The following is a 23,669-nucleotide window of genomic DNA, read 5'->3' on the forward strand; positions in this document are numbered from 1 at the left end:
GTATGTGTATCATTACTCTTTAAGAAATAAAGGAATCTAATCTTATTGAAATGGAAGTCGGATATCGTGTGGAGAAATTTTATTTACATTTCTGAGCGGAGATTGCACACGCAATCCCATTGATAAATGAGAGTAATAAAAAAGAATATTATTTAAAAAAAAATATTATCGTAATTTAAAATTTTTTTAAAAATAATTACATGTACTAATACGAAATGATGATTGTATGTCGATAACTCTATCGTAAGATCCACGTGATGTCGTTGTGGCGCCAAACAAAACCAGTGAACCCGAAGCACCAAGCCTTATCGTGTCAGTGCCCCGAGTTTCAGAGGTTACAACACAACGATGTCGTTAACAATGGCTTCCCTCTCAAAGCCTGCCACCAGTGAACTTTTTCTCTACCCAAAATGCTCCAAATTCATCCGCCAGAAATTTCGAATCAGAGCCTCCTCTGCTGCCCCTGGCGTCGACCTCAAGACCCTCGAATCCGCCATTGCCAAGGTTCTTTTGAGAATACAACTCATTACTTCACTGCACGTTTCTCGCGTCTAAGTTCCATGTCATGTTTGCCTGTGAAGCTATCTATATATGGTTTGGCTGAGTCGGTCTACAATCAAATGTATTTTCCAATTGTCGTTAGGAGAGGTTGTTCGCTTTGGATTTAATTTGGTTCTTAGATTTGGAACCTCTTTGACTCTATTGGAGTTATTCTTTTTCTTGGACTTGCTGAGATTTGTCGTTGTCTTTTCCTTCATTCTTTCCATGTCCTGATAATCTGATTGATACCCTACACGAATAGTCTATCATTGTAGAAGACTCGATTCTATATCCATTTGTTTCTCAAAAGACCCAAGCACATTGGCATGCTAGGTCAATTGGATGTGCTTACCGATTCAAAGAAACTCTTTTATAGGTTTAATTGTTTATACATATATGTGTGTATATATATATATAAACAATATATGGCATACTAAGTCCTGTAACTGTTTCCAATTGACGTATCTATATTTGCTGTAGAAAGATAGCACTGCCGTTAAAGAGGCACTTGATCAGCTGAATGAAGTTGGTTGGGCCAAGAGATGGAGTTCTCAGCCATATGTTTCCCGCCGTATGGTCAGTCTCCATTACAAGTATGAAGTTCTGGGAAGTGGTACTCAAAACATTAGCCACACCTTCAAACCCATGCATACATGTATATGAATAACGTATATCACTGCTTTGAGTTTATCCTGTTATCTTCCTTTGTTAGATTAAATAGTTTGACCATCTCATCATGCACCAGACATCTCTTCGGGAATTGACAACTCTTGGAATGAAAAATGCCGAGAACCTTGCAATCCCAAGTGTCAGAAATGATGTAAGTATATATCCAACACTAGCACACTATAGTTGTGCTTGTTGCAATAGGGTGAACAAAAGATTTATGTTCTAGTCATCTTTTTCTTTCTTTTTAGCTGTTGACTTGTACTTTGTATATAGCTTTTACCTGTTTAGTTTTCAATCCACAGCAGATAGATTTGAAAAGAATGGGATTTTTTTTTTTTTTTTTCTGTGCAGAGACTAATTTGAAAAATGTTGCAACCTTTTCTAATAAGTGATATAAAAAAAAATAAAACTTAAAAAGGCTTCAATCCAAGTGTTCTAATTAAGCGAAATTCTTGACTATTTTCATCTGGATTTCAAATTTTTATTTTCAATATTTTGATATTTTCTTTAATTCCTACTATTTTCATACCCATAGCCAATGGGACTTCTTTGAGGTGGTGATATAAAGTTATTAAATTTCCTGAAACTTTGGGTACACTTTCATTCCAATTCTTATTCTTTGCACGGCAAAAGAATTGGTTCAAGCTGCTGTTCATAAAATTGAAAATTTTCAATGAGACAGGCGGCTTTCCTTTTCACTGTGGTTGGCACAACAGGATTTTTAGGCGTTCTTGCTGGTCAGCTTCCTGGGGTAAATTTTATTATATCCCTTTTCCCGTTATGTATATCCGCATGTAACTTAAATGATCTTAAACAATATGATTGAGAGGGCATATTCGTCTTGTATCAATTTGCATTGTTAGATTCAAGCAGCCTCTTCTCATTCATTGATATGAAAGGGCAAAATGCTCATCGAGAAAGAAAGTTGGAATATTTCTTGCTAATTGAGTCATGACAGTGTTGGATCACTAAACAATACAATAAATAATTTTTCACTTCCTTTGCCTACTTCTATGAAAAAAACTTCTTGATTACCTATAAAAAAAAAAAAAAATCTCACTTCATTTCTGCTTGGGCTACAAATCATAACAAAACTGGTATTAGATTCTCACTTCCTATTTCTTTTTTCGGGAGAATAATGAATTTGGGAAAATAGCCTTTCATATTTGTTGAAATCTTGTTCTACATAAATTGTGGACATGCAACTATGTAGAAAATTCAGAAAAATAGGCAACCAAGAAACGTCTATGAGAGAAAATCTCTGTACTTGATCTGATTGCTCACATACTTCAACCTCTCTCAATTTGTTTAAGATCTTCACTAAAGAATGAAGCTAATATCTTTACACAAGCACAATTAGTATAGATTCATGAAATAATTTTCCTTCCTCTTCAGCTATTTTAAGAATATTCCCAAGAGTATTAAGAATTATTTAGAATTTTGCATGTAGATGTGAGCCACAATTGCTAGAATTTTTTATTTTAAACTATACTATCAACTCCTATATGCCTTCAGAATAATTAGAAGCGATATCCACAAGGAGGGAAAACCCGGAAAAGCAACAAAAACCCTCCACATGCCTAGACAAAGAATAAGAAATCAAAGTGAACTAGAGAGCTGCACTTTTTTTTTTTTTTTTTTTTAATTACTGTCCTGCAACCCCTCAAATACCCAATTCTGTCAAGACCAATATTTAGGAAGTAAATTTAGGACTTTAAATGCAAGGGAGTCTCTTTGCATGTGCATCTTTGTATCAGCCTTTGAATATATTTGTTATTACATTAATTGAGTACATATTATGGTTCAAGTGATAGCACATTCAAATGAATCCTTCCTATGGTTTATGTAAGTTCTCTTTTCATGCCCACCGTGGAGATTTTTTCATGTGATTGTGTTTTGGTTGGAGCTATAATATTTTGGATGCTTTCACTTTGTAATAAATTGCTGGGAAAATATTGAAGAGTCCATACTGATATCTTTTGTTCCTACCATTCGTAGGACTGGGGTTTCTTTGTGCCTTACTTGATTGGAAGCATATCTTTAGTTGTTTTGGCTGTGGGAAGCACTTCTCCTGGGTAAGAAATAGCTCTAGAGGATTATAATTTTTATTCCTTAAATATTCTATATAAATTTTAATTTGGGTGAAGTCCTCAAGATATTACTTTTTGTAGTTGGTCTACAACTCAGGGATTTTGCATTTATAAATGCTGCTCTAATCTATATTGTAGGCTTCTTCAGGCTGCTATTGGTGGCTTTTCATCATTTTTTCCTGATTATCAGGAGAGGATTACCAGTCATGAAGCAGCTCATTTTTTAGGTACTCTCTGCATTAATGCCCGTGCCAAAGATAAGAGGCACCTAATTGATCAATTCTGACGAAATAATGTTCTCCATAAACTTTATAGTTGCTTATTTAATTGGCCTTCCCATTCTGGGCTATTCGCTGGATATTGGAAAAGAGCATGTCAATCTCATTGATGAAAGGCTGGAAAAGCTGATATACAGTGGGCAGCTTGATACCAAGGAACTAGACAGGTATCCTCGTACAGTTTCTATGAGTCTCTTATCCTTCTCCAAAAATTGTGGGATGCGTTTCTATGTCTCATAAGTTCTAAGTTTGTAGGTTTTTTAAGCAAGCTATACGAGTGGATAATTAAATATGCCATCACTTTATCATTCAACGTTTGAGAAGAAGCTCACTAAACACTCCACTATATTGAAATATGTATTGAAGGTTTGCATTAGTACTGCCAAGAGATATTGCATAAAAGGAAATGTTAAGAAACTACTGTCAACAGAAGGGGAGACATTCTTGTAGATTCGTATAATGTTGAATTGTCTTATATATGACCGGTGTCGGAGAAATAAACTGCCATGGCTTTCTCAGGTTGGCAGTGGTAGCAATGGCTGGACTGGCAGCAGAAGGTCTGAAATATGACAAAGTGGTTGGTCAATCAGCTGATCTTTTCACTCTTCAGGTGTATATCCAATATTTGTCTAAGACTGAGTTTTTACGTTCTGAAACAGTTGGTGATTGATAGTCATAAATTTACTTTTCTTTTTGTGTTTTCTATAGAGATTTATTAACAGAAGCAAGCCACAGCTTAGCAAAGAACAGCAACAGAATCTCACTAGATGGGCTGTAAGTTCCTAACATGATTTGTATCCAGTTTCACTGAAATTTTAGATGGTTATTATCCGGAAACAGTTCTTTTATGCACTTAGATAGTAGAATCTGATGTTGGGGAAAACACTGCAGGTTTTGTTTGCAGGATCCCTCTTAAAAAATAACAAGGTGATTCATGATGCCCTAATCTCAGCAATGTCAAAGAAGGCAACTGTGCTGGAGTGCATTGAGGCCATTGAAAAAGCTTCATAGTTATTAGATCAGAATCTTCATCATACTTGAACTTTCAAACATGTAGCTTTTCATCATTCTTGGCCTCGAGTCATTTTTGCAATGGAAGCAATGTAGATGGTTTTCAAGAGTACCTTTGCCTGCTAGGCTACAAAATATTTGTTCCCTATATGTAATTAATTAACAATTATACATTATATATATATATATATATATGCTCTTGGGTATTGCTGTTATATGCTCTGAGAGATTGCAACTTCAACAACAGTTTGTTTGCCTACAATAAAGTCTATCTATATAGTTTTTGGCTACAGAAGAGATTGAATTTGATGCTATCTTACTTGATCACTGGCTAATCAACAGATGAAATCAGCAAATAAAGAAAAAGCCAGACTTGTTCATAGGTCTTATTTTTGAGTTATACAAAGTTTCTTATGGATACATGGTTTACTGTATATACGTAGTTCTATTACAAAATAAAATAAAAAGACGGATGGCAAACCCCCGCCATCCCCCCGGGGGTCGAGTTGTAGCCGCTTATAGAAATCTCAGCATCGATGATATTATTACACTCGGCATACATTCTATGTAAGTATTACAGTCGGCCGTATATAGAAAGCATATTCTTCAGTTTCATTGCTTCAGGCTCCAGGTTATCGAAGCTTGCTGAACTAGGCAACCTCCAATTCCAATTTCCAAGCTACGTTCAGAACAAAGAAATTATACATATGCACAGCATGAAATTTTAATTAGAAGACAAAATCAACAGAAATAATTGCCAAAAAGCTGTTGTTTATATTAGACAAGGAAAAGATAGATCTATAACCCAAACGGTAAGAAGAAACGGGTTCCTTGGCGTTCTCAAAGATATGGCTCCTAGATTCTAACTGACTATATATGCAATTCGAAGGTACCACTGCTCGTGTTATCTAAACAGGATGGGCATAAAGACTTCTAGTTCAAGTTTATAGACTCGGCTAGAATGATCTCCTCCTGAGCGGAGGAAAAATATGATTTGGGAGATTCGATGGCCTATGAGCCTGCAATATTTTATCCCCTTTTGTGGTTTAGGTTACATTATCTGCCATCAACCCCTTCTGGTTCAAAAACAAAAAAAAAAAAAAAAAAAAAAGCTGCACAATACCCTTATCTTCTCAATCGGTTTTAGCAATACTTTACCTGAGTAGCAGGAATATTCATCCTGGCAGAGTTACCTAGCCCCAGAACATCTTGCATAGGTATGATTGCAGTTTGGGCCACTGAAGATAACACAGACTGGATAAGGGCCCATGGGATATGATCTTCCTCCGTAATTGGGAGATAGTTCAGTACCTGAGATAACAATCAACTTACATAAGAATACTAGCAGAAGTGAACCTGTTCAAGTACATCTGAAATTTCAGGTGTTGATGAGTGATTGGTACGATAAGAAACCACACACATTGGACTTCTCTTCTTGCTTCAAAAGGTCCCACCAACCTCGGATCTATAAAACACACGAACAACAGTTATTAGGCTCCATTAAAATTTCAAAAAAGAAAAGTTTGAAATCAGAACCACAGAATTGGAATAAATCTTCCAGAGATATAATTCACAAGCCCAAAAATATGCATTGGATCAAAGAGCAGTAAGGCCTCATTTGGTTACACAGATAAGATGAGTTGAGATGATAAATCTGTGAATTGTAGTGAGATAATTTGAAAATAATAGTGAAATGGTTTAAGTTAAGATGTTATGGAGTTTTGGGAAACGAGAGAGAAAAAGTTAAATTATAAAGTTATAAAATTAAAAGAGGGTTACAATATATATTTTTAATATTATTTTTGTTTTGAGATTTAAAAAGGTTGAATTGTTTTTTGTGTTTTATTTAGAAGTTTGGAAAAATTGTAATGATTAGGTAATGATTAGATGAAAAAGTTGAAAATTTAAAATTAAAAATGTTTGTATTTAAATGGTGTTTTGGATGTTGAGATGAGATGATTTCAAATGTTTGTGAAACAAAACCAGGCCTAAAGGTCTCAAAGATTATGCAAGCACAAAGAGGTATGTTATATAATATCATGTGAAACATTTTCCCATTTTACACAACTAAGAAGACAAATCCAGCAACAAACTGAAAGAAGTCGATAGCGTGGAAGCATCTTACTGTGTCATTATCATGAGTTCCAGTGTACACCACTTGATTGCGTTCATGATTATGAGGCAAGTGAGGGTTATCAGCATCACTTCCAAAACCTGGACCATAAAACAGAAAAGCGACAAATTACACCACATAAAATTCAAGGCCTGTCACAAACACAGCCATTTAAAAGGCAAATGTACCATAAATAAAAATAATTTACTACCAAACTGGAGGACAGCCATTCCAGGAGCCCCAATGGATTTCCTAAGCTGGACAACATCCTTCGTGATAACTCCCTGTCACACGACAGTACAAGATATGAGAAATATGAAACAAAATCAATGGATATGTTAAGCAGGATGCTCCCTTTGCATAGGCCACATGCTGTAATCTTCACAATAGCCATTGACAGTACCAAAGAAAGAGTATTTAACATGTTCAAACCCCAGTGAATGTTCTAAAAGTATTTAAACCTGTTCAAACCTGAATGAAAGTTCTAAGTATCATGACCATATGATGCTATAAAACAAAACAAGGGAGCATCATGACCATGACACTTTTGATTGACTGTGTCTGAGCAGAAGTCTGAACAAGAAAAATATGCTCAGTTGAGCTCAACTGTTTATACAACAATCGTAGCACAATGCACACACACACTCACTTTCACATTATTTTCCTACCAAAATTGTGCAATAGACCATAAGATGACAAAACATTACAGCTTTCAAGTCACTTTATTCAAGTTGATATATTATCGCATCAACAACATAATTTCTTCTAAAATTGCTAAAATTGGGCCTCCGCAACATAGGATTTTATACCCCAATGATTGTTAGCACGTAATATGGTGCCACCAGAGCCACTGGGCCATATATCAACATCAAGGTAAAAAGATGGTGAAGAAATAAGTTCTTTTTGAAATGTATCTGATCAAACATACCAAATCTTCTGCTATTATATTAATCTTCCCAACTGCTCTGGAGATTGCATCAAATAAGGATTTTCCAGGTCCCACCTACTGTCACAAAATAACATCTGGAGTGGAGAATGGGATAACTCAAGAGAAATTATAATTAGCTCTGAATTGCAAAAAGTGCACCTTCCATCTTCCAACCATTGCAACTTTTGCTTCTGCACAGTAATGCAATGTATTAGACTAACATACACAAACAACCATCAGCCAAACATAATCTAAAATTCTCTCACCAGAAGGGACTGCCCAAAAGCCAGCAAACCCTCTAAAGTGGTCTATCCTAAATTCATCATAAAGATCCTGCGCACGTCGAATGCGGCGTATCCACCATGAAAATCCATCTCTTTCCATGGCTTTCCAATCATACAAAGGGCTTTTAAATTAGAAGTGAAGTTAATCAATAAGCTGAAAATTATTTTTGTTAAGTAATAAGCTGAAAAATATAGAAAGCAAAGTACAAAAGGATTAAAGGATTAAGTATTACGTAAGGGTAATCAGAGTAAACATGAGTTACAAGGAAGATCAGGCTTGTTGCAAAAGATATCAAAATAAAACAACATATCTAGTTGAATAGGAATTGGTGGCAAAACCCAGTATATTTCCTTGTGTTCAGTGAGCAATTCTGGACAGAACATGGTCTAGGTGATTGAAATGACAAATACAAATTCCATAGTCAAGTAAGAACTACGTCCCCCATAAAAAAGAACAAATCAAAGCAGAATATGGAGGAAAAGAAGGAAAAATTTTATGCAAAAACAAATGTACAAAGCAATCATCATGTGCAGTAGGTTGAGATATCGCCATGAAATAAGGAACTTTATTCCCTGTCAAACTAGACTGCTGACCTTACTATACGTACATATATGTCTTCAAAAAATAAAGTCCAAGAACAAATAATTTTATGTGAATAAATGATTTCATGGCAGAGTCAAGTGTACTATGAACCTGCCCCACAGCTGACCGGTTGCACTGAAGGCATCAGGGGGAACACCACTAACTAGATGTGGAAAACCCTTCCTGTCCTGTTCGACAAATAAATATTCAGTATTTTACACTAGGGTAGGATACTGCAAAAGCATGTTTTAATATTCACAATTCCCATGATTCATTAAGGACCTACTCACCAGCAAAAAATGTTTCTTATTTGCCCAAACATCTGCACTGTGGTAACCTACATAAATGGGCATGTCACCCATTATGCTGATTCCCTTCATCTGGGCATAACTGCGAACCTTCTGCCATTGCCGTTGGAATAAGAACTGTTGGGCAATGAAATTATCTATCTGAAAACAAAAAAACCATGAGCTTGTATGAGGGTTCTTAGCATCATGAAAGATGCTTCAGTAGCTATAAGCCAATAATATAATAACATATTTTATCTGGATCTTACGAAATCCTTTTTGCTTTGGTAAATATTTTCCAAGGCTGCAAGATTGCGATTCTTTATGGGTTCGGGCCACTCATACCAACTGAAAGCATTTATACTGTTGTCAATAGCAGCAAAATAAGCTGCATCTTCAAGCCAGCCTGCCAAAATTTAAATAATAGGACATACATAAGAAAGGATATAGTGATTAGGGTCCACAAAGTACAGCAACTCTCGGAGGCTAATTCAACCAGGAACTAGACCGGAATGAGACCCACTAACTTATGATAGAAAATCTACCTGTAAGTTAATTATTCCCATGCAACCTAAATTTTAAAATATATGCAAATGTTTTATTGAACTTAACATCAACAAATGGGGAAGAAGTCATTGCATATCGATTGGAACACACTCCTTAAAAAGAAAAGGACAAAGCATAACAAAACAAGAAAGGGGATCCTAAACAAAAAAGGACCAAAAAAAAGCCGTTTTAATTGGCCTTCTGGACATTTCAATCGTCCATCAATTACAATGGTTCATAGTATAGCTCAAGCCAACTAATAACTCTAAATATGAGAGAATATGGTAAGAATATCAGTTTGCTGCCTAAACTGTTGTATTCACAAGACCAGAGTTGCAGTAGTCATTTAAGTACAAAACCACCAGATGCAGATGGAAGTGGGTGGGATTAATTTTACTAGAAAACCATGTGTATGATATGGTCAGCAGGAGTAAAAAGTGAGAAAACCTTACTAGATATATTAGGGTCTCTGCGGAAAGCCTCAAGCTGACTCTTAAGCTCACCTTCACTCAAGACAAGCCTCTCTGCAGCCTAAGAAACAAAAGGGGACAAAAATTATTAGCATTTTAGTGTACAAATGAAAACTGGATACAAGTCTAAAATAAACCTCCCTTTTATTTAATTCAATTTCACTATTACAGATCTGAAAATATACTATTGAAAAGGTTTAACATTCCTCTTTCCGTTTTATCTTTGAAGTTTAAACACACTCATACTCTTTGTCTCTTCAAACATAGTATCCTGGTCTCACTACCTCCAATATCTCTGCCCTCTTTCCATCAAAACTCCTCAAAGCACAACTAACAGATAGGCAGACACGCTGCTCATGAACTGTGAACAAAAGAAAGGAGGTATTTGTCATATTGGACAAATTACTTCAAACTTGGATTGCAGTAGTGATGGCTCTGTGGAGTTTTGATTGGTGATAATCATACTATGGCGTTGCTACTCATATGGGAGTGGTAGTGAATGTAAAGTGGATGTAGTTGCAGTAGCAGCTGGGTAGTAATTGCGATGGTACGGGAGAGGTAATGCTGCTTTGGTTCTAAACCAATAATGGTAGCGAAACTTTATAAAGTGCGCACATAGCACTTACAGAATCATATCATGTGTAATAGTTTTTTTTTTTTTTATTATCAGTAAATAGGATTTTTTTTTTTAAATATAGGCGAAGCCAACATATCATGTGTAATATTTTATCATACAGAAATAAGGGGTGCTGCAGCAAGTGGTCGGTTGAAGGTTCAAGTCACTGACTCAGTACGATTTCTGACTCACATGACAAAATCAAACAAGAAGTAGCCCCGATATTGCTTTAGATAATGCACCTTAGCTATCAGAGGATCCTTTAGGTCAGCAACAGTAGAGAAGTTTACACGGTCAGCATCACTGCATGAAAGAAAAAACAAAAAAAAAAGAGACATATGAATGAAGAATCATAGCTTAATGTCTTGGTGCACTCCTGATTTATAAGTCCTCACACTGGGTTTGGTAACTCCTCTTCCATCAACAGACCATCCTTAACAAGCTCTTCGAGAGATATCAAGAGAGTGTTACCACAACTTGCATCCTAAAAGTATTCCATCAAGGACAGAGAGCCGACCATCATATAAAAATCATAAAACACAAACATAAATAGTGGTGTACAACAGTACAAGCATAAATTGTGATTGAGTAAAATACATGGTAAAGTTTTATCTTTTAAGATAATTATAACAATTGGAAGTACAAATGTATGTGACAACTAATTGTAACATAAGTTTTCTAAAGTGGATACTTTGGATTAGGTGCCGTAAAGTGGTTTTACTAATTGAAAAGGTTTTCACTGCATCATAAAATTCTTCATCTTGATTGTTTTTATTACTTTATTAAATATGGGTTTAACATTTTGCAGTATCTAGATCGATAACCGGATTGAATAATTAAATTAATAATACCGTGAGTGAGATTAAATTAATTATATTTATAACTTGGGGCCTAAAACGTGATTTTTACAATATTCTTAAAAAGCGGATCCTCCCACGAAAAGAAAGAAGAGAAAGCCACATAGCAGTTGAGTTATTAAAATGAGCAGTCACCTGGCCGGAGTAGGGCGACCCCTCTTCATTAGCCTTTCTTCCTGGAGGAACAAGAGGAAGAACCTGCACACACGAAAAATAAATGGGACAACAATTCAATTTTCCCGTGCATTTATTTTCTTTTGTTTAATTATATCACGCACCCAATGAATCATTATAAAAACGAAAATGCAACCATCTCCGAAGTTAGGTTTTCCTTTCCAGGCAACCAAACGGAGCGCGAAGAGACGGACCTGCCAGACGGAGCAGCCAGCATCATGAAGCCAGTCGACGAAACGAAACGCCTGGTCTCCAAGATCGCCGATCCCGTGAGGTCCTCTGAAGGACGTCGGATGGAGCAGGACACCGGCTCTTCTACGATCGCTCGGGTCCGGTTTCGGGAACCAATCCCCATAGTCAAGAGGCAAATCTTCGCCCACTGAGTCGGGCTTCGAAACGGAGCAGGCACTGTGTAGCGGGGGAGTGTTTGGTTTGGGTCTGAATTCCGACATGGATGAGAGGAAGGAGGTTGAGGTGGGAACTGGGGAGAGTGAAGAGTAGCTGAAGAGCTTGGGAGAGGGAGATGAGGACAAGAGTGAGAGGCAGCTTGGAATAGCCATTTACGAGAGAGACGGAAGGCAAGTGTGAGCACTGATCAGCAGTGCTAATAAGGAAGTAGCGGCAAGCAAGTGATTCACGTGACGAATCACCAAAGAGTGGAGAGTCGGCTGGAGAGTGGAGACCCATGGAGTTGTTCCGATTATAGATTAAAAAAATCAGAAAATATATATTGCAGCCTATTGTGTATTGCAGCCGGAGCACATTCTATTGATTGAGTATAAAAAAAAAAAAAAAAACACAATACGGGTGTGCTGCAGTTACGGATTGATGTCCAGAATAGTTCTAAAAAAATATAATGAAAAAAACCTATATTCTAATTTATCATTTTGTATTTTATTAAAATAAAATGAAATTATCCATTAATTTTTAACAATAGTTTTGTGAAAAAATATATTTACAAGCTTATTTATTAATATTTAGATTTTATAATTATTTTATATTCATAATAAATAATATATTTACGTGTCAACCAACTTATAAGTAACGCAACTCATGATATTATTAGAAAGTGACTTTTCATTGGTTAAAAAGTTAAGTCGGATTCCCAAGGTGCATGATCATGTTACGACTGCCTTAACTCTCAAGTGACTCTCGAGTGGGAGCTTTGGCTCCCTTCCCCTCACTTCCTTCTTGCCCTTCTTTCAATTTTTTTTTTTTTTTCTTCTTCTTCTTTCCTTTTTTGTGTTTTTCAGGTCTAATCAGGGAGGATTACTCTCCAATGATCCAATCTCTACGCCTTGTCTTATTTTTCCTTCTAGATGCCTGAGAAAATCCACAAAACCCCTATTACTCATTAACCTGATCCAACATTTTCTAGATTTCCATTCGTAATAGTTTTCATGTGATGCGTTTTAGAGATGGGTGGTTGGTGCTCGAGCTGTGGGCGCAACTGATGTGTGTGCGAAAATGGTGTTGGGCGAGACGGATGGTGGTGGAAATGGCCGTTGCTCGTGCGGCGGATGACCGGTGTTTGTGCGAAGGTGGAGGGGATTGGCATGAGCAGATAGGCCTCCTGCGCAGATGGCGGCAATAGGAGCAGATCGGCGCGGCCGAGAGGGATGGTGGTAGTGCGGGGGGAGCAAGGTGCTCATGTGGTGTACGGGGCTGCGAAGGCAACGTATGGTAGCAGGAAAAAGGAAAAAAAGAAAAAGGAGGGGCGGCGAGACATGTTAGAGATGAAATCCTAGGGGCAATCCTTGTGATTTTGTTTTTTGCGCAGTGTATCTCTACTTTTTGCAGGGTTTTTTTTTTCAGTGTTTGTTAGTTTTTCTCTCTGCTTATTAACAAAAGAAATAAGCTATTGGACTTGGTGTCTATAGCAGGCTGAGTCCCGTTCTTCCTTTGGGAAGAAACGGAGTGATAGTACTCCTCCTCCTAGGGAGGACGGGGGTGATAGTGCTTCTCTTTTTTGGAGAGGAGTCGGTTAGTTCTGTTTTTACAGAGCGCTATTCTCTCAGACAAACTGGAAGGTTTGTTCGGAGAGAGTTTATAGAAGTTTAGACAATGTCCGTTACAAAAAAATTTGTGTTCGGGAGTGCTCCAGAGCAGATGCGTAGGTTGGCTTGTAGTTTGAATTTTTCCTATATTGATAAGTCACAATTGTAACTTCGGTTTCATTAAATGTAATGAAGTCTATTTTCATAAAAAAAAAAAAAAAAAAAAAAAAGAAGAAGAAGAAGAAGAAGAAGAAGAAGAAGAAGTGAGTCTCAGACTTTATAAATTAGTAAATTAATGAAGAAAATGTGGATATCTTTTGAGAAGCACGCACGCAACTTCTTTTTTCTCCATTCTATGCACTCAATTAATTATATTAACTGCTGAATTTTTTCCAAAAAATATGAAAAAGAAAAATAGGACTAATTTATGTTGAGCTAATACTAGTACACGTGAGTGCAACTATGCACTAAATGATCAGTCCTAATAATTAGGGCTGTAAAATCAACAGCCTACTCGACAGGTAGTTTGAATTTGACTTGAATAAAATGTTAAATAGCCAGTTTGTAAACACAGAATTAGACTTGATTATTATACGATACAAACTCGTATAAAGCTCGACTAGCTCGAATAATGTTCGTGAACAAACTCGTATGAAGCTCGACTCGACTCGTTAGCTCAACTCGTACATATTTACACATATATAATACAATATATATATATATATATATATATATATATAATAGCCAAAAGTTATATATGTATTATTAATTATGTATATAGAATTATAGTGACTTAGTTATAGTCCACTACATGTACTATAAATTTAATTTATAATATTAATATATCATATTGATATATTTATCTTATTCTTGTCAAATATTGGATTGTCATATAAAAATTTATGCTTACAAGCTATATGCTGTAAACTATAGTCATAACTTATTAACTTTATACTTATCACTTATGATTCTATCATTCTATGAAGTACTATTAATAACTTATCACTAGTTATTAATCTTATTACTGTATATATGATTAATCACTAGACTCTAGTAATATTGTATTCATAAGATTATATAAACTATAGTAATATACATATTTAGCGTTAATATCTATTATTATTAATCAATAAGCTCATACTTGTAGACTACTAGACTAGTGTCTTTTGTGTAATGAGTCTAGTGACTAGTAGTAGTAGTAGTCTAGTATTAATTGTTACATAATACATATGTATTATAACTACAAACAAAAATAATATTATTATTTTATGCAAATATAAGACCGTAGGGTATCAATATACTCATTTTGTAGTTAATATAATATATTAGTACGATAGTATTATTATATTATACTAATTAATATAACTATAATATCATATTATGAGTACTAAATTATAATGTTTGATAAAATATAATGTTAGACAATTTTATATACTATAAATAAAAATAGTTTTTTTTACAACACTGCTTGCTAGTTTTATAAATTATAGTATATAACAATTAACATGTATTATAATTTATAGACTATAGTTTTTTTTTTTTTTTTTGAAATAGATTATAGTAGTATTAGTATAGTATTTAATTTTGTAGTTACTTAACTTACTTTGGTCTTGTGGAGTTATTGAGGGCCTAAGGCCGTTGGATCAGACAATCTATATTGTGAGTTGTTGATTCAATACCCTAAAGCTTGGGTTACAAACTTACACGATGCTTAGTCTTATGTCGTTTCACTCTCAAGTCTCACTGTCTCACACTTCGACTCACTCCTTTAGACCTTCTCTCAGATCCATCAAGAAACCCTAGCCTCCTATGCTTACACTGGTTACCTCCTATTTGATTTGCATGGAATCAGCCTTATTCTCGAAGGTTTGCACGCGTGTAGCCAGGGATTCTCGAAGGGTTGAGAGTGATAACGGTTGCAACTGCGAACTCCTAAGTGGTCAATGGTGTGACACTGTTCTGCCATACATCACTAGTCGTCTATGCATTCTTCTGTGACTGTCTATCACTTTTATTGATAAGTTTATGCATCTTTCTTTCTTTCTTTCTTCTTCTTCTTCTTTTCTTTTTTTTTTTTTTTTTTGTGTGTAATGGTATACTATACCCTATTAGGCTATTGAATCTTTTCCTATATTGATTGTGTTATTGTTTACAAATATCTGTTTCGAGCTTTATATTTCAAATCTGAAAATTGTGGAAAAAACCTTTTGAAGAGCTTGCCTATAGATCTGTGCTTGAAGCAAAATTTTCAATCTGCTATGAGTTTAACTTATTCCCCCTCCTATCAGGTGCTATGTTATATTTATTTACTATAGATTTTTAATTTTTCATTTGCTTCTTTGAGTTCTCTCGGGTTATTTTTATATATTGTTGACTGGAGTCAGGAGTGTGGAGATTTGGTTCTGGCTTTATGTTCTTGCTCCAAGTATTTAAAGATGCTCTATTCTACATGTTTTGGATGATTAATCTGATCATATCTGGTTCTTACTTAATGCTTTATGTTCTTGCTTGAACTATTTAATGATGATTTCTTGTTCATGTTTTGGTTGATTAATCTGATCCTATTTGCTTCTTGCCTTAAGTATTTAAAGATGCTTTATTTAACATGTCTTGTTTGATTAATCTTATCCAATCTATTCTATATTTATATTCTTGCTTCAAGTATTTAAAGATGCTTTCTTGAACTTGTTTTGGTTGATTATAAATTATCCTATCTGGTTCTTGCTTCATGCTCTTGCTTCAATTATTTAATTATGCTTTCTTAAACATATTTTGGTTGATTAATCTGATCCTATTTGGTTCTTGCTTTAAGTATTTAAAGATGATTTATTTAACATATCTTGGTTGATTATAAATTATCCTTTCTTTTAAATGTTTATGTTCTTGCTGAAAGTATGAAATTGTGCTTTCATTAACAAGTTTTGGTTGATAAATATGGTGTTTTCTTTAACATGTTTTGGTTGATAAATCTTATCCAATCTGTATGGTGTTTATGTTCTTGCTTCAAGTATGAAATTGTGCTTTATTTAACATGTTTTGGTTAATAAATCATATGTTTTCTGTTCTATGTTTATGTTCTTACTTCAAATATGAAATGGTATTGTGTTTAATATGTTTTGGTTCATAAATCTTATCCAATCTATTTTATGTTTATGTTCTTGCTTCAAGTATGAAATGTTGGTATATTTAACATGTTTTGGTTGAAAATTTTTATCCAATCTGTTCTATTTTTATGTTGTTGGGGTGCCTTGCTTTTGGAGGCACATCGAGCCACCAAGGCAAGGTTGTATATTGAAATTGTTTGAGTCAAAATTGTTTGACTTTAACATTTTTTAGTTGATTAGTATCAACTGAATCAGTCTTGTCTTCTAGAAGCACATTGAGCCATCAAGGCAAGGCTGTATAACAAAACTGTTGGAGTCAAATTTGTTTGACTTTAACATCTTTTAGTATTCTTGCTTCTAGAGGCACCTTGAACCATCAATACAAGTCTATTTTTATTTGAGTTGATTAATACAACCTCTATGGTCAATGTTTATATACTTATTTTATGTTTCTGGTTTTGTGTTTAAAAAGATTTATTTTAGCAAATGGATGATCGTATGAATGAACTTAATCTAGTAGAGGAGAATGAAAACGAAAACTCCATCGGGATTAGCTTAGCAGAGCCCATTTCTGATGATGATTGAGAGATTGCAAATACTGAGGCCCCTAATACTGTCTCTAATGAAGGTCCAATAGAAGTGCAAACGGTAGACTATGAAAGAAAGAAGAGAAAGAGGACTTCTGTTGTATGTAATGATTTTGTCGAAATTCAACGAGATGGAGCTAAACAGCCTCAATGCAAGTGATGTTAAACTTTATTTAAAGCATCTTGATCGAGTTCTATGACTACACTACATAGGCACTTGCTAACTTGTTTGCATACATGGGGTCTAAGAAAAAATAAAAAGTCTTAGCAATTGAGGCTAAGGAGGCAGATGGTGTTTTCATTGTCTCAAACTTTACTTATGATTGTAGTAGGGTCCAAGAGCTTACCTCTTATATGATATTTTACCATAAATATCAATTTTATTTAATGGAGCATGTGGTATTTAATAAGTTCATTAGTGCAAACATTCCATATTGAAAAAAAATGTCTCAGGTTGCTACAAAGAAGAAATGCATGAAAACTTATAGGACTGAAAATACAAAGTTAAAGGCTTTGCTTAAACCTGTTAACAAAGTTCATATCACAACTGACACATGGACTTCTTGTAAAAAACTTTCATATATGGTAGTAACATGTCATTTTATAGATACTGATTGGCATCTTAGAGGCGTGTGTTGAACTTTTGTAATGTGTCACCTCCACATATTGACCTTCTTATTGATGATACTTTAGAAAAGTGTTTCAAAGATTGGGAAATTGAAAATAAAATTAATTCATGACAATGTAAGTTCTAATGATGTTGCCATTAAGATCTTGTAAGATGATTTTAGATTGAAGAAAACATTGTCTCTTGGAGGGAAATTATCTCATGTACGCTGTTGTGCGCATATAACTAATTTACTTGTATAGTATGGACTTAGGGAAATTAGGAAGATTGTTGATTGTGTGAGAGATAATATAAAATATATGGTAGCATCAAAGAGTAGGCTAATATAGTGTAGTGAAATTGCAAAACAATTGTAATTGCCCTCAAAGAAACTGATTTTAGATATGCCTACAAGATGAAACAACACATATTTAATGTTGGATGTTGCAGTTCAGTTCAAATAAGTTTTTTCCACATATGGTGATGGAGATAGTAGTTTTGAATGGGTTCCAACAGTTGAATAGTGGGGTCAAGTTGAGAATGTTAGTCAACTACTTGTTATTTTCAATGAACTTACCAATATTGTATCCAGAAGTGATTACCCAACAACAAACTTATTTCTTTATGAAGTATGGAGAATGAAGGACATCTTGGGTAAGAAGAGTATAGATAGTACAAGAAATCAATGATTAAAAAAATGAGTGCTAAGTTTGAGAAATATTGGGGGGAGAGTGTAATCTATTGATGACAATTGTTGCGGTGTTAGACCCTAGATTCAAGATGGAGTTGATCCAGTTTTGTTTTCTTTTAATTTATCAAGAGCCAGAAGCTTCCAAGAATATTATGCGTGTCTGTAAAGTGTTGCCTGAGTTATATGATGAGTATGTTTAAAAATACAATTCAACTATTGAGGCACAAAGAGAGTAAGAAAATGCTCAAATAAATGTATCCAATTGTTCCTCAAGTGCTAGGAGAAGCATGCAGAGTGGGTAGTCATTATTTAAATCTTTTGTTAGAAGTGTTGATATAGTGCAACCTATTAAATCATAATTGGACAATTATTTAGATGAGAGTATATATATCTGTGAAAAGGGTTTAAATGCAAGTTTCGATGCCTTGGAATGATGGAAAACAAATAGTCTCAAGTTCCAGACTTTGTCCAAATTGACCCAAGATATATTGGCTACATCAATTATTACAGTTAGTTCAGAATCAACATTTAGTACAAGAGGCAGAGTCATTGATCCTCATCGAGTTTTATTGTTAACTGAAACTGTACAGATATTGTTAAGTGGGTTTGATTGGGTTAGAATGGGTTAGAATATTATATGGACTTAAAAGATCATCAACTAATTATGTAAGTGTTACATTTATTTGAATTTTAAGTTGTTATTTTACTATTTTATACACCAATTATTTACAGAAATACTAACTAATATTTTTTCTTGTCAATAAAAGGATGTTCCATAAAAAATTCAAATTCTCTTGCCATAGCCATAGAGACTCATATTCAAGTGCTTGAATTAATATTTTCACAATTTGTATTGTTTAATCTATCTGATTTCTTATCTGATATTTGAACAATTTGGTTGTTCAATATGGATAGTTTAGTTTAATCTATCTGATTTTCTATTTGATATTTGGACAGTTTATTTTTAAATATTTGGACAGTTTGGTTGTTCTATCTGATTTTGTTTGGGATGATATGAGTTATGACAGTTCAGGTAATTTCTAAATTCTAACTCCTTACTATCCAAATTTCCTAAATTTTGTAATGACAAATTAAATTTTGTATTGCTATCAAACATCCCTTGACAATATTATTAAGTTAAAAGTATTTGAATAATGACTCAATGGATTAAAAATGAGATTAGTGTTTTTTAGTTTATAAGTGTATGCAGGTTGTTGTCATGGTGATTTTGTTCAAGTTTGGAAACTTGTTGACTATTGTCATGGTGATTTCAGATTTTGTAAAAGTTTGGTAACTTGCTATCATTGTGATTTTGTTGAAGTTTGGTAACTTATTGTGAACTTGTGTCATGCTGATTTTATTTTAGTTTAGTAACTTGTTGAGTTACTGTCATGGTGATTTTGGTCAAGATTGATAACTTCTTGTATCATGTTGATTTTGTTTTTGTTTGATAACTTGCTAATTTTGCTTTAATTTTGGCCAAAATTGGTAACTTATGTCATGTTAATTTCTGTAAGAGAATTTGGTTTGGTAACTTGTCTATGTTTATTATCTTATATGCATGCTAAGTTGCCATTTTATCTTATATGGTTTGTAACTTGCCTACTATTATACCTGATGGTTTATTTTATTTCTCAGATTTCTTGTATAAATGTATTGTGTAACTGTGTTAGAGATATGACATTGATTGTTAAGTTAAATTGCATTTCTGTCAAACATCCATTGACAGTATTACTAAGTTAAAAATACTTTAAGTAATCATGCAAGAGATTAAAAATAAGCTTAATTTTTTAATGTAATAGTGTATGCCAACTGCTGCATGCTGGTTTATCTTCTTGTGTCATGCTAAGTTGCTATGTTTATCTTATCTGGTTTGTAACTTGTGGATTGCCAACTGTTATACTTGAATCCCTGATGGTTTATTTTATTTTTCAGATTCCTTGTACAATTGTCTTGTATAACTGTTAGACATATGACATTGATTGTTGAGGAAAATTAAGTTTACATTCCTGTCAAACATCCATTGACAGTATTATTAAGTTAAAAGTTGGTGTATTACACTGTGTATGCAGGGTAGCAGGTTGGTGTCAAGATTTCTGGCTCTATTCATAAAGACAGAGGACTTTATTGAGTTTATCCCACATTTTTTGTTTTGAAGTTTAATATACTAAGTTCCATAATTTTTTGTGTAAAGTATTTTTTGATTCACTTGTTTCATTAGAATGTCAATGCCTAATGTACCATAGCCATAATAGAATCTTGAAGGCTTTATGATGTTATTTTGTATTTAATTTGTTATTTCATGTCTTTATTTATTTTAATTTTTATTATTTATTTTTGGAAATAAAACAAGGGTTTCAATCTTGAGTCGTGCTCAGCTGGGCTCGAGCTCGAGCTTGGCTCATTAACAAACTGAGATACGAGTCAAGCTCGATCTAAACCTTTAGCCCGGCTTATAAATGAGCTGAGCCCAGGCTCGCTCGTCTTGTGAACGAGCCAAGCTCGTACATCCCACACTCGCTCGAGCTCAGCTCATTTACAATCCTACTAATAATATTATCAAACACATTGATTTAGGCTTCGTTTGAAAACCCGTCTTATCTTATATTATCGCATCTCATCTCATCTTATCTCTAAACATTACTCAAATACAAACAGTTTTCAATTTCAAATCTTTAATTTTTTTCATCTAATTATTACCTAATCATTATAATTTTTCCAAACTTCCAAACAAAACAGAAAAAATAATTCAAAATTTTCAAATTCTAAAAAAAATTGTATTTAAAAATTAATATTCTAAAAATATTTAAATTTATAATATTTTTATTCAATTTTTTTCTCTCATTTCTCAAAATTCAAAAAAATATCTTAACTCAAATTATTTCCCTATTATTCAAAAAATAGTTCACTAATACTCACAAATTGCTCATCTCATCTCATTCCCCCAAACAAGGCCTTCGTCTTAGATTCAATCCGGAGTATATGTTTGAGTTCTTATCATTTTGAAAAAAAAGTGTTTTCAAATTAAGCTTTTTTAAAAGAGTTTTACTACACAATAGTCGATATTTTAGCACACCATTTATAGTGGGATCTATTATAACTTAAAAAAAAAAAAATTAAAACACTAATAATTTTTTAGCATGAGTTCTTCTACTCAGCAACCTTATACCACATACCTGCTGATGTGGGTCTTGATGATGAAACTTCCACATCAGCAGTGTTCTGGGTGTGTAAAAAATAAGACTTCTAAATATATTTTCTCTTTTAAAAATTCTTTTCAATTCTAGAGTTTAAATTTGAAAACAAATTCATATAATTAATATGTTCATTTATATTTGGTACTAAGAACATTTCGGATAATCTGAAATTAATAATCTCAATGAATTTTATCTTTTTGTCTCCCTCTCTCTAAATCTTGAGTCCTAAAATTTGTTTTAGGCTATGTTTGGGTACCAAAAGTTCCTCAACACTTTTCAAGTATTCTCGTACTTTTGAAAATACTTCACATGCCAAACAACTTAAAATACTCTCAATGGGACCCACAAACCCACTTCAATCTCTACTCATAACTATTCACAAACATTCTATAATACTTATCACTATTACATATAAATAAAAAATAAAATCACTATAATATTTATCACTATTAAATATAAATAAAATAAAATCACTATAATATATAAATAAAAAATAAAATCACTATAATATATAAATAAAAAATATTTATCACTATTATATATAAATAAAAAATAAAATCGCTATAATATATAAATAAAAAATAAAATCACTATAATATATAAATAAAAAATAAAATCACTATAATATTTATCACTATTAAATATAAATAAAAAATAAAATCATTATAATATATAAATAAATATAAAATCACTATAATATATAAATAAAAAATAAAATCACTATAATAAAATAACTATAATATATAAATAAAAAATAAAATCACTATTATATATAAATAAAAAATAAAATCACTAAAATATATAAATAAAAAATAAAATCACTATAATATATAAATAAATAAAAATAACTATAATATATAAATAAAAAATATTTATCACTATTATATATAAATAAAAAATAAATTATTAATATATAAATAAAAAATAAAATCGCTATAATATATAAATAAAAAATAAAATCACTATAATATATAATAAATAAAAAATAAAATTACTATAATATTTATCACTATTAAATATAAATAAAAAATAAAATCATTATAATATATAAATAAAAAATAAAATCACTATAATATATAAATAACAAATAAAATCACTATAATATTTATCACTATTAAATATAAATAAAAAATAAAATCATTATAATATATAAATAAAAAATAAAATCACTATAATATATAAATAAAAAATAAAATCACTATAATCTATAAATAAAAAATAAAATCACTATAATATATAAATGAAAAATAAAATCACTATAATATTTATCACTATTAAATATAAATAAAAAATAAAATCATTATAATATATAAATAAAAAATAAAATCACTATAACATATAAATAAAAAATAAAATCACTATAACATATAAATAAAAAATAAAATCACTATAATATATAAATAAAAAATAAAATCACTATAATATTTATCTCTATTAAATATAAATAAAAAATAAAATCATTATAATATATAAATAAAAAATAAAATGACTATAATATATAAATAAAAAATAAAATCACTATAATAAAATAACTATAATATATAAATAAAAAATATTTATCACTATTATATATAAATAAAAAATAAAATCACTATTATATATAAATAAAAAATAAAATCACTAAAATATATAAATAAAAAATAAAATTACTATAATATTTATCACTATTAAATATAAATAAAATCATTATAATATATAAATAAAAAATAAAATCACTATAATATATAAATAAAAAATAAAATCATTATAATATTTATCTCTATTATATATAAATAAAAAATAAAAACACTAAAATATATAAATAAAAATAAAATCACTATTATATATAAATAAAAATAAAATACTATAATATTTATCACAATTATATATAAATTAAAAATAGAATCACTATAATATATAAATAAAAAATAACATTACTATAATATTTATCACTATTATATATATATAAATAAAATGATTATAATATTTATCACTATTATATATAAATTAAAAATAAAATCATTATAATATTTATCATTATTATATATAAATTAAAAATAA

The 23,669-nt window shown here is 32.1% G+C and overlaps 2 protein-coding genes across 5 annotated transcripts; one reads left to right on the top strand and one right to left on the bottom strand.

Annotated features, from left to right (window-relative positions):
* Nucleotides 1–264: 264 nt before the first annotated feature.
* On the top strand, nt 265–5,181 carry LOC108982841. Of its 4 annotated transcripts, none has more exons than XM_018954303.2 (10): nt 265–504; nt 1,021–1,116; nt 1,286–1,360; nt 1,892–1,960; nt 3,208–3,284; nt 3,438–3,526; nt 3,669–3,744; nt 4,097–4,187; nt 4,286–4,351; nt 4,469–5,181. In XM_018954303.2, the coding sequence occupies exons 1-10, from the start codon at nt 349–351 to the stop codon at nt 4,586–4,588; spliced, it is 915 nt and encodes a 304-aa protein (XP_018809848.1). In that variant the 5' UTR covers nt 265–348; the 3' UTR covers nt 4,589–5,181. The 4 variants fall into 4 exon arrangements, with proteins under 4 accessions (XP_018809848.1, XP_018809850.1, XP_018809847.1 ...); XM_018954305.2 differs by having other exon boundaries at nt 266–504; nt 1,021–1,133; nt 3,615–3,744; XM_018954302.2 differs by having other exon boundaries at nt 267–504; nt 3,615–3,744.
* Nucleotides 4,921–12,127, bottom strand: LOC109012780 (4-alpha-glucanotransferase, chloroplastic/amyloplastic). Its single transcript, XM_018994584.2, has 16 exons — nt 11,641–12,127; nt 11,408–11,470; nt 10,811–10,899; nt 10,658–10,718; nt 9,782–9,860; nt 9,053–9,189; nt 8,787–8,945; nt 8,608–8,684; nt 7,896–8,035; nt 7,789–7,820; nt 7,630–7,704; nt 6,913–6,985; nt 6,714–6,802; nt 6,009–6,053; nt 5,747–5,899; nt 4,921–5,267 (listed from the first exon to the last, which is right to left on the bottom strand). The coding sequence occupies exons 1-16, from the start codon at nt 12,004–12,006 to the stop codon at nt 5,163–5,165; spliced, it is 1,743 nt and encodes a 580-aa protein (XP_018850129.2). The 5' UTR covers nt 12,007–12,127; the 3' UTR covers nt 4,921–5,162.
* Nucleotides 12,128–23,669: the final 11,542 nt, after the last annotated feature.

This window comes from Juglans regia, chromosome 10 (genome assembly GCF_001411555.2).
Source record: "Juglans regia cultivar Chandler chromosome 10, Walnut 2.0, whole genome shotgun sequence".
NCBI classification, from domain to species: Eukaryota; Viridiplantae; Streptophyta; class Magnoliopsida; order Fagales; family Juglandaceae; genus Juglans; species Juglans regia.